General features: G+C 36.7%; 1 protein-coding gene across 2 annotated transcripts in view; it reads right to left on the reverse strand.

Annotated features, from left to right (window-relative positions):
- LOC127419271 (EGF-like repeat and discoidin I-like domain-containing protein 3) overlaps positions 1-12,577 on the reverse strand; it is a 291,255-nt gene that overhangs the window by 51,171 nt on the left and 227,507 nt on the right. For both annotated transcript variants that reach the window (XM_051660557.1, XM_051660547.1), the window contains one exon: positions 321-476. In XM_051660557.1, the coding sequence (XP_051516517.1) occupies positions 321-476 (156 nt within the window). The remainder of the gene's footprint in view (positions 1-320; positions 477-12,577) is intronic.

Here is a 12,577-nt window from a genome sequence, read left to right on the forward strand (position 1 = left end):
AAAATAATGCTTGAGGACCATCAATACAGTTCTGCACTATAATTAAATGACTAAAATCCACTAATAATAGAACAGGATCTGAAGTCATCAAAATATCAACTTCTACCCAAAGTCATTAGATGAGATAACTGGACACTATGTAATAATAAAAAAAAAAGATGGCATCAGAAATGATGGACGCCCTGTGTCCTCTGAGGCCTAGACAGCCCTCATTTATTTCCTTAAAATCCAGTCTGATAACGCGTACAAGGAGAGGGAAGTAAAAGCACATACTGAGTGACTGATGGTGGGTCTTTTTGCTAATTAAAAAATGGTCTCACTATATCTTCGTCCGTGCCCTTGACTTTGTAAGTCCTCCAGGTCTTTCCGTCATCGCTGTAGGCCACTTTATACGATTTAACATATTCTGGGCTCCCGATGCGCTTGGCTCCTTGGGTTATCACTCCTGTGACCCGCATTCTTCTCTGTAGGTTAATCTGAGGGAGGGTGCAAGAGAACAAAAGAGAGAGAGAAACAGATACAGAGTCAAAGAGAGAGGTACAAAGAGAGAGAAAGAGAGTCTTCTTTCAGTAAAATGTATTCAGTAAAGCACTGAGACCACATATTGGTGTAAAAATCAAAAAGATAAAAATATTTTGATATTTATTTTGTGACCCTTCATTTATGAGACTGTATTCTGGGAATTCTAATGTGGACCTATTTTATTTTTCCTGGTGCGCAAAATAACCTCTTACACTGCAAAAACAAAATATTTTCTTAATGTTCATTTTTCATCTCCCAAGCCCCCCCCCCCGTAAAAATATCTAAACATCCCTAAAACAAAATGCATGTACTTGAGAAACAAAACGACATAAGTAACTACCTTTTGATTTTAAATTAAAAAAAAATTTAAAAAAAAAGCAAGGTTTATGCTTAAAACAAGAAAAGAAAAATGGCAATGGGTAAATACAAATAAGCATGTTTTCCTTTTGAATTAAATTATTAAGCTTATTTTTCTTACCCCACCGGCTACTTGTAAACCTCACCAAATGCTGTTATATTTCTCTGAAAACAAGGCTCATCATAAGTTTTTTTTTTTTTTTTTTTCTCAAATAAATGTATCTTGTCGATATTTATACACTTTCAATGAAAAATAAAATAATGAAAAATCTCTCTCTCTCTCTCTCTCTCTCTCTCTCTTATATATATATATATATATTTAGTCGTATGTATTTATTTGCAATGTATTTGTGGTTTTCAGAGAAAGAATTTGTATACTTAAAATTCCTATTCCTATCAGACCAGACAGTAGGGTATGAATGTAGTTCAATGCAAAACAGTATTTTTGTCTTGTTTTTAAGAAAAAATACCTCAGCATCTTCAAAACAAGATACATTTACTGGAGAAGCAAAATGGCATAAGATATTAAGTCTTGATTAGTGAAGTTGCTTGCAGAGTAGAATATAACTCCATAGAAAGCATGAGGATGAACATTAAAGGCTCTCCAAACAACTCCCAGTATGACTTCTCTTACCCTTGCAAAGGAAATAGTCTGCCACATGTCCAGAGCAGTTAGATTGTCAGCCTCTCCAATGCTATTCTTTTTAGTGACATTACAAAAAAAAAAAAAATGTCTGTCTATGCCCATATGTCCAGCCTTGTGCAAAAGAGCCTACACATCATCCATACATGGATGGTGCTGGTGTTTTAAAGGTGCTGCACAGCCTGCAAGCAAAAAATAGAGCAACTGTCAATAAGTCTCTGTCCACTTTCCTGTTCTAGACAGAGGAAAACAGCTGCTCGGAACCATATTATCCCGTCCAAATAAACTGACAAGAATCCTTGGTCTGTCAACACTGCCAATGGATTTAGAACACTGAGCTTGTGCCAAAGAGTGGAGACCATAAGATTGTTAACAATTGAGATCTTAAACATACTATATGTCAGCTAGGCTGTCAAGGTCTCACTAAGACAACCCGGTAAAAACTGTTTCACTAGAACCTACTGTATCAGTATTGCATTGCATAGTGATCCTTTGCCATTTACACTCAGGTTATTAAAGCAATGACCTATAGATTCCATGGGCAACTGGGAATGTATTACAATTGTACATTTCCAGAAAACTTAGACAACAATAGAGCAAAAACTCCCTATGCAAGGAACATATCTCGCTAATTAAACTTTTTCATTTATATGTATCCTTCCTATCCCTCATATATCCTTTGAAACTCTGAATGTCTTGAACTTGACAAAATACTACTGTAATATCATCTGCATACACAGATAGCTTTGCAGCTTCAAACCTTATTAAATTTGCCATATACATATATTTATGTTATGCCATATGACTGATACATCTAGTACCATTTTGTGTCTATTTTAATGCATTTTCGAAGTATTATGGGGTCTGTACATTGAGTAGCTATAGGCCTCCAGTTTTAATTAGCAAAGGTCTCCCACATGCTGGCCTTTGGGGAGTGTCTTAGTTTTGTAGCTAGTCTGTATAATATTAAAGAGATCTTTTCTGATTGTTCCTGAAAAAATTTAAAACTCCACATATGAACTAGTTAACTGCTGCAAGCACAATATGAACTGCTGATGTACTACTTCAGTAACAACTTCTTAAAAGTTCAAATATAATCCAAAGTGTTTTATTTCTGCTGGTCTAAAACACTGCAGCACACTTTTCATCTGAGCCTTCTGCAGAATGTGAATTAGAATTAAAGTCAACAACAGTCCTCCTCATCTCAAGCTTCAGAAGCAGTCCCATCAGCTTAGCAAAAAAATAGCAAGTGCGGTTTTTTAGAGCATATTTCTTTCTCAAAGTAAGTTTAGATTTTTCATTCAATATAAAGTTTACTTTTATTTTTCTTTGAAATTATATGAACCAGCAAACCAACATAATTCTCATGAATCATAAGCTCCTGAATCTAGGGTTGCCAACTTTATACCAGCCCCGGTACTGGATATTCCAGCTCTAAATATGGGACTTTTGTTTCGCTGCACAATGATTAAAGAGGTCCACCTAAAGTGGACAATAACCAGGAAGAATCAAATTTCTATCAATCTTAACTTAAAAAAAATAAATAAATAAATAAAACACTATTTTTGCCTATTATTAAGCTTAAGCCATTTCTGTTTTTAAAGCTCAATGGAGCATTTCTCCATGGATTAAAGTGTCATTGTTTTTGCACTTGCAGTAAATCACAAGTGAAATGTAAGAAATTCACATTAAGCATTTTAATCAAACCAGTACTGTATTGTACTTTTGTAGCCTACTTAAAGTGCAGCTATTTTTCTCACCGTCATTTAGCTGAGTCTTTCTTCCAGAATGAGCACTGAAATATGTAATGTCATGACATGAATAGGAGTGTTTACTGGTGTTTTAAAATCAAAATGGTGAGAAACAATTATCATGCACTAGAATGCTATATATGTTTGACAAAATTCTCCTGCTTCTGACAGAAAACATGACAGAAAATGTGTGCTGTTTGTCATTGACCTTTCCCCCAGCCATTTCTGTCAAGTGTGGTGTCCATGTAACGTTTAACAGCCAGTCTCACACAACTCACGTGAAAGGTGTTTGTTTCAGGTCAATTTCTCCACAGTTTGTGAGACACGCTAAAATATGGGACAAATGGCGTTCTGTTTGGATTTCTAAATACTGTGCGGGATGATCCTGTATTATATGGGATGGTTGGCATGTTTCATCTCTTTGGTGACAGTAATGAGATGCTATGTTTGTGTGTCTGTCAGCCTGTAGCACAAGGTGTTGGTAAGGTAAAACCAGGGGGTTAAGGAATTAGCTGGTTAGCAGGTCCCCATTATCCCCTGCTGGTAGATGCTGGAACTACACCCTGTGATGGCAAAAAGCATGTTTTTCCATGGACAGCCATTCAAAAGTTTTTCTAAAAAACATTTAAATCAAAGTGATTCCATTACATTATAGAACTTCTTTTTTTTACGGTAACAGATTATTTCTGAAGGGATCTTAAAAGCGTGAAATGAATTTCCCACCATCTGTTCCCATTGACGAGTAATCAGTCACATGACACCCATGAGCAAAGATTGCAGCCTCCATTTCGCATATATCCTGGGAACCCTTCACTAGCTGAACACTGCCATAGGGATGAATGGGGATGCTAATGGATAGCTCTCTCCAGGTATTTTAGAGCTCCTATAGGTATGCCATATCAACTCTGTTGGCATATTTGCCCATTTGCACTGCCTAATTCCTTTGTTTTTGCAATAAACTTATAAGTGTCCTGGAAAATCTTTATATCAAAGTTATATTTATTTAAACATTCCTAGCACATTGGTCAATAACCTCTGAGATTCTGTTACATGTAACAGTCACCTAACCATTCTATTTTATGAGACAACAAAAGGAATAATAATTTATTTGAGGAAAAACACGTACACACACTCACACATGTTGGTGCAGCTATCATTATGAGGACTCTCCATAGACATAATGATTTTTATACTGTATGAACTAAATATTCTATCCCCTTACCCTAACCCTAAACATAATCCTCACAAAAAACTTTCTGCATTTTTACATTTTCAATAAAACATAATTTAGTGTTTTTTTTAAGTGATTTAAATTATTGGGACAAGAAATGTCCTCATAAAACACATTTATAGCATAATACCCTTGTATAACAGTTTTTTACCTAAAAAAAAAAAGTCCTTGTAAACCACTTAAACCTGCCCACACGTCCTTACACTTAAAACGAACACAACAACAACACAAATATTTTACTTTATATTGGAAATGCCCTGCTACACTGGTAACATGGATTATAATTTTTTTAAGAAGCAAATTCACTGACAATAATGTCCATATTTAAATGCTTTTAAAAGGGTTTTCACACCTTTTCCAGTCATTTGTTCCAGTCCTAGTCCATTACTGCATAAACCTAAAAATGCATTTACTTAAAAATTATATTATACAGATATGACTCACAAAAAGTTATTTCTAACCAATGAATTATTTAAGAGCTAAACATAAGGAAAAAAAAAAAAAAAGAGAATTTCATGATTTTTAAGATTTGTTCAGACAAAAACAGATGGGAGGATGTATTTGTAAATATATACAGTATATTAAAAAAATATGAAAACAATGTATGACGAGGAGGAGAACGGGGCCAGGCCGGATGTGGCAGTTCGGCAGAGAGAGAACCACACGCAGCTGCCATGTGTGCATTTGTGTTTTGTGTCTTTTTGTTTAAGTTTTCATTAAAATATTACTTTGATGCTTTGTCCGATTCCCACCTCCTCCTTGCCCATTTTTAACCTTGTTACATTGGTCCCGAAACCCGGGAAGGAGGAGCCCATACTAATAAACTGATGAGCTGAAGTGTCTTGAATAAGGGAGACATCCACAAGAAAAGAGCTCAATTTTACACACTCACTACCAGCATGCACCAGAGAGAGAGAGAGAGAGAGAGAGAGAGAGAGAGAGAGAGAGAGAAAAATGGGCATTAATTAATGTAAGATAATCACTAATGTCCTTCTTATATACACTATATTGCCAAAAGTATTCGCTCATCTGCCTTTAGATGCATATGAACTTAAGTGACATCCCATTCTTAATCCATAGGGTTTAATATGACGTCGGCCCACCCTTTGCAGCTATAACAGCTTCAACTCTTCTGGGAAGGCTTTCCACAAGGTTTAGGAGTGTGTTTATGGGAATTTATGACCATTCTTCCAGAAGCGCATTTGTGAGGTCAGACACTGATGTTGGATGAGAAGGCCTGGCTCGCAGTCTTCGCTCTAATTCATCCCAAAGGTGCTCTATCGGGTTGAGGTCAGGACTCTGTGCAGGCCAGTCAAGTTCTTCCACACCAAACTCGCTCATCCATGTCTTTATGGACCTTGCTTTGTGCACTGGTGCGCAGTCATGTTGGAACAGGAAGGGGCCATCCCCAAACTGTTCCCACAAAGTTGGGAGCATGGAATTGTCCAAAATCTCTTGGTATGCTGAAGCATTCAGAGTTCCTTTCACTGGAACTAAGGAGCCAAGCCCAGCTCCTGAAAAACAACCCCACACCATAATCCCCCTCCACCAAACTTCACAGTTGGCACAATGCAGTCAGACAAGTACCGTTCTCCTGGCAACCGCCAAACCCAGACTCGTCCATCAGATTGCCAGATGGAGAAGCGTGATTCGTCACTCCAGAGAACACGTCTCCACTGCTCTAGAGTCCAGTGGCGGCGTGCTTTACACCACTGCATCCGACGCTTTGCATTGCACTTGGTGATGTATGGCTTGGATGCAGCTGCTCGGCCATGGAAACCCATTCCATGAAGCTCTCTACACACTGTTCTTGAGCTAATCTGAAGGCCACATGAACTTTGGAGGTCTGTAGCGATTGACTCTGCAGAAAGTTGGCGACCTCTGCGCACTATGCGCCTCAGCATCCGCTGACCCCGCTCTGTCATTTTACGTGGCCTTGTAGTTGCTGTCATTCCCAATCGCTTCCACTTTGTTATAATACCACTGACAGTTGACTGTGAAATATTTAGTAGCGAGGAAATTTCACGACTGGACTTGTTGCACAGGTGGCATCCTATCACAGTACCATGCTGGAATTCACTGAGCTCCTGAGAGCGGCCCATTCTTTCACAAATGTTTGTAGAAGAAGTCTGCATGCCTAGGTGCTTCATTTTATACACCTGTGGCTATGGAAGTGATTGGAACACCTGAATTCAATTATTTGGATGGGTGAGCGAATACTTTTGGCAATATAGTGTAGCTTCATATCAAAGAGACAGAGGGAAATATGTAAATACTGGCTGTATTCCTCCTGTCTGAATGTATAAATACATATGCATCAATGCATACACTCACGCACATAAGACACAGCCTCATCCATCTCACTGTATATATGTACATATAGACTGTCATCCAGAGCAAAGAGGTGAACTGTAAGTAATGAGCCTTTCATAACAACTCCCACACTATTTCTCACCATAACACCTCTGTCTTACTAATGGAGCAACGCTTGGAGACCCCAGACTAAGTTTAAGGCATTTAGTCTGCCTTCAAACAATGAGCGAGGGCAGTCAGTCAAATAAGACCCTCTATCTCCCAGAGGTAAAAAGCTGTCTGAGAGGGTTCCTGAGGGATGGGGCGTGGATTGGAGCTGAGGGCTCAGAGAGGGAGACAGCTCAAGTTCTCAGACAGACAGCCATGAAATGGGGAAAAAGTAATAGTCATAATACAGGCTTTAAAAAGATTTGTTATCACTGAATGGTGTGTGTGTGTGTGTGTGTGTGTGAGAGAGTGAGTGTGTGTGTGTGTGTGTGTGTGTGTGTGTATGTGTGGCTTCACAGTCAGCTACACTTGATGACAGCTAATTTAAAATCTTACAGTGTGTGAGCAATGGTGCTGGGATTTTGAGGGGCCACACAAATCACTAGCTGAATTTGTTCTTCTACCCTTTAAGTCTCTCTGAAGATGTATCAAAAACTCACTAAACCACTGACAGGGTCTATAGCACACGGCGGGAGAACTCATACATTTCTAAAAAACAATCACTCTCAGCATTTGAATAACAAGCAATTTTGGCATTTCATATTCTTGTTGGCTTTTACAGTAATTAGCAATAATTGTAGCAGTAATTTGGAAGTCACTCACAATATTTACTTGCATTATTATTAAACAATATTTTCACATTTAAATATTCAAAAAGTCTTTTAATCATCAGTCTATAGCCCATTATTACATGACTCTCTAGAATACTTGATGCTGCTGACTGCTCAATCACAGCACTAAGCAGTCAAATATTTATATAATGTGGTATATGCAGTATTATTACCACTAAACTGTAAATTTGACAGTTGTTCATGGCAACACACTGATGCTAAAAATGGTAAGCTGACAGTAGTAAAAATGGCCTTTGAGGATTTCAGTATGATTTTAATTTGGGTTGTCAATCGATTAAAATGTTTAATCAAATGAATCACATGACATGCCGATTAATTAATCAAATTAATATTCAGATTGAAATATATAGCATTATTGTGGCAGACAAGTAAAGCATTCATTAGGCAATGCAAATGTGTCTTTTGAAGACAATATATTGTTTGTTTATTTCCAAATCATTGAGCAAGCCTACAGTCAACAGCAATCTATCATGTTCTATTAGGATGTGTTCTTACGGTCTGTCTGTGCTATTTTTAATTATTACACAGGTCTCTGGAATACTAGATAATGATCGGTCAATGGCGCCATCTAGCGGTCTGATATTTCTGAGTAACAATTGCACATCCGGGGATTAATTAATATCAGACCGGTCATCAAGGTATTGTAAGACATCTATCCTACTTCACGGATCACTGTGCAATTTCTACAAGTAAGCTAATAAAATAATTTCAACTTAAATCAATGTTTCATGTCCATTTATTTATTTATTTATTTGGCAAGTAGTCTTGTAATAAGCTGGATAATGTGCAGTCAGATGGTCATTATTTGCAAAATAAACACCAACAGATCTCTGACGCAAACTGGAGGTGTAATTCGCTGTTTTTTTCTTCTCACATAATTACATAATTTCAACGGAAATCAATATGTTATGTCCATTTGTTTGTTCATTTGGTTAGTAGCCATGTAATAAGAAGGATAATGTACAATCAGCCAATTGTTATTGCAAAATAAATCCCTTCAGGGTAATAAAAGTCCCTTACGCTCCTGATGCGATTACGGTTGTACATTATCCCTTACTTATATTGTCGTCAATGTACATATGAGTCAGACAGGTGCTTTTGGAGTGTCTCACTGGTTTTCAGCTTTATACTGGTACATTTTTAGGATGCTGTGTCAAGTTAAAAGTAGTTGAAACTTTGAAAATCTTGTATCGAGATCCCTGTATTCCACTGTACTTTGACCAGCTCTCAAGAATGCATCCTGGCTGTCATTCTGTGGCTGTGTGCTGCTTGTGAGGTTTGTACATACTTTTATTACGGAATTTACGCACGGGCCAGAAGGCATGATTACTTGCATTCTTTTTTTTAATACGTTATTTTTAAATAATTAATCACACTAAATTGATGTGTGAAGCATAAAATACTTGAGCATAAAACTGTTGATAGATGGCTGGAACTCCCCAGTTAAAGCAAGAAAATGAAAACATCGTCCAGAAGAACAAGGATCTAGGCTAATCTACAAGTATGATAATAAAATAGCTTCAACTTAAAGCTGCACTACGTAACTTTGTGCTCTCTAGCAACATATGTGGTTGAAACGTAAAATTGCAAGCAATTTGCAGAAGAACACTTTACGTCAGTCGTGTTTCAGCACTGCTCTTTTGGTGGATAAATCTCATGATTTGAGCTTTGCCTGTGTGTGATCATGACTGGGAGACATTCAGAGCCAGAGTCATAACATGCTATTTTCATGTTGATATTATGTTATACAATTAAACATTTAAAACTGAAATATTACTTGCTTTGATAAAGATAAAAAACACTCCTATTAACATATTTTGAATAAATTAATTTTACACTTTTGGTGCTTTTCTGACAGAACACTAAATGCGCTTTCACATAGAGAACAGGGGAATCACCTCATTCACTACCAGTATATTTAAATATGATTTTTCAAGTGTTTTATCTACTATTAATGTTTTTAGTGTACTACACTTTTGAAACTAGTGATATGGCTGATACAAATTCATTAGAAGACTTATTATTTTTATATTGTATTGTATAGCCTCAGTTGATAATGCAAGTGAACTGTAATACTACAATAGTATGTCTATACAATGCACACAAACAATAACACTGTAAACTAAAAACATAAAATGAGGATTCAATAATGATAGAAAAAATATACTTGATTAAACATGAAAATAATATGCTTAAATATGCAATATAACAATTTCAAGAAGTCCATTTCAGAAGTCATAAATATTAGTAAACACGTCACAGTAACTTCCCCCAACACCATCTATACATTGCAATCGATTAACACAGGAGTAATGTTCAATTCATACAAGCATGACAAGCAGTATAGGCTTCAACAACACAACCAGACAACATATTCAAGCATTATAGCAGGTAAACAACTTAGCCAAACAGATAACAGATACACATCCATCTGGAATGCAGCGATGTGGTCCTGAACTGTGTGAGTGTGACTGACTGACTGAACTGAATGCAGTTTCTCCAGCCAGGACATTAGACAGACGGTACTTCTTTCCTGTGTTTACGGACATGACGTAATAACGAAAGGATACACGATATAAACCAGCGATTTCGCACCAAATTCTACCCGGCAGCTCAAAATACAAATAATTTTTATAGGCTTACAGTAGTAAATCGGGGTAAGGTAAAGACATTGTTTTGAACACTGATTGTTTATGTACTCAATCAATAATTTGTTCATTTTTAACCAGAAAGTTTTATGTAGTGCAGCTTTAAATCAGTATTTCAATTATATGTATTTATGTATGTATTGGTAAGTCAGCTACTTTGTAAGCAGTAAAATGTACATTATTGCAAAATATACTTATTCAGGGTGATACAAGCTTACCCTTTCAGGGTTTATTTTGTGATAATGACCATATGGCTGTATCTAATCCCTTACATAAACCTTGCTCAAAAGTTGCAAACAGTATTTTTCCTAAGTATTAATTATATACCAATTAATCTAGATCTATCCTTTCATAGACTCGCACAAGACAAAAACAGGGGTGACCAATTAACGCAGTGTGACTAAAAGACCATGACTGGATGATACTTCATGTTCATAATGGACACAGATGGTGGAGTCACTTCATCTAATGGAGATGTACACACACTGGCACCATGTGTGGAATGGCCATTGGAAACATCTGTCGTGGCAATATTTGGCAGTTTCGTAGAAACTAATTCAGTTGTGGATGGCAGACATAAAACGGCTGTAATTCCCAAAGGCCATTTATCAACCTGACACCCAGTCACACAAGAGTCGTTTACCAATCATGATCTCAATGCTCCAGCCACTGACAGGCTTTTTAAGTTGCTGTGTTGTGTGCAGTAGGAAAGTAAGTGTCATGCGGACATAATCAGGCGCACACACAAAAACACAGCTGCAGGGTATATATTCCATTTATAATACATATTTGCATTTAGGAACATAGAGGTCAGTTTAATCACTTTGCATATACAGTGGGGTCCAAAAGTCTGAGACATAGGTGAAAATACATCTATTTTGCTTTTTTTCCTTCTAATTATTATTATTTATTTATTTTAATTACAAGTTACATTATGAGCATAATCATTTGAGTTAAGCAATCAACTATAAAAATTAACATGAATTTCAGAATATTTTAGTATTTGTTATTTCCCCTTTTGCTATAATGACAGCATGTTACCTTGCATGGACTCAACTACAAATTTGTGAAAAACCTGAAGATCCATGTTATGGCAGCAAGATTTGAAAATATGTATTTTGTGCTTCAGTGGAAGCAAGGAAATCTGACCTTTCGACCTTTCAACAAAATGTTTTGTTTATTTTCAGGTTTATAAAGAAACATGTTTTGAATGTGGTCTCAGACTGTTGGACCTAGGTCTTTTTCCCTTCTGTGAGCTCTTTACCCTGTAACTACTCTGATAAATATCCTGTAACCTGCAGTACTTTCTAGAATCACTCTAATACTGTTCCATCATGGCTTACTGCCTTACTCTTTATAACTGATAATAGGCTATGACTCATCCCATGCAATAACATATCTGTGTTAACCACTTCAAAAGTGGTTAACCAGTCTGCTAAACCCATAAAATGACAAAATCAGTTCACACTGAGTCACACTTAGTCATAATCATCATTCCTCAAACATTCATGCTTTCTGCTGTGGTGAGGGCATTTGCAAACACATTGTCATATTCTACCTTTTTTACAGACTATTTCTTCCCTTAGAAGGTTTAGTCACTGCAGAGATAATCTGAAAAGCACATGCTATCACCTACAATGATTTTTTCCCCCCTCCCAGGTTGTATTGTACGCCGTCTGTATGAGAAACATGCCGCAAAGCAGAAACGTCATGGTTACTTTTGTAACCTCCGTTCCCTGATGGAGGGAACGAGATGTTGTGTCGATGTAGTGACACTAGGAGTCACTCTTGGGAGCCCAAAACACCAGGTCCCAGAAGAGAGAAAATTACATTTGTAAATGCATATATATGCTATAAGTGAATTTGATCAATCGTTAGTAGTCCTCAGAAACTAAACTAAACCACAATAAAGTATTTTGATTTCATCAGGTCTTTAAAGGGATAGTTCACCCCAAAATTAAAATGTTCTCATAATTTACTCAAGTCAAGTCATTTTTATTTGTATAGCGCTTTTCACAACACACATCGTTTCAAAGCAGCTTTATAGAAAATCATGCAGTAACAGAAAATTAAACTTTAATATCTATAAAGTCTTAGAATCATCATTGTGTAGTTTGTTTAAATATGATTGTAAATTGTGTATAAAAATAAATAATTAAATAATAATTGTATTTAGAACCCCAGTGAGCAAGCCAAAGGCGACTGTGGCAAGGAACACAAAACTCCATAAGATGTTGGTTAATGGAGAAAAATAACCTTGGGAGAAACCAGGC

Source organism: Myxocyprinus asiaticus, chromosome 3 (genome assembly GCF_019703515.2).
Source record: "Myxocyprinus asiaticus isolate MX2 ecotype Aquarium Trade chromosome 3, UBuf_Myxa_2, whole genome shotgun sequence".
Classification (NCBI taxonomy): domain Eukaryota; kingdom Metazoa; phylum Chordata; class Actinopteri; order Cypriniformes; family Catostomidae; genus Myxocyprinus; species Myxocyprinus asiaticus.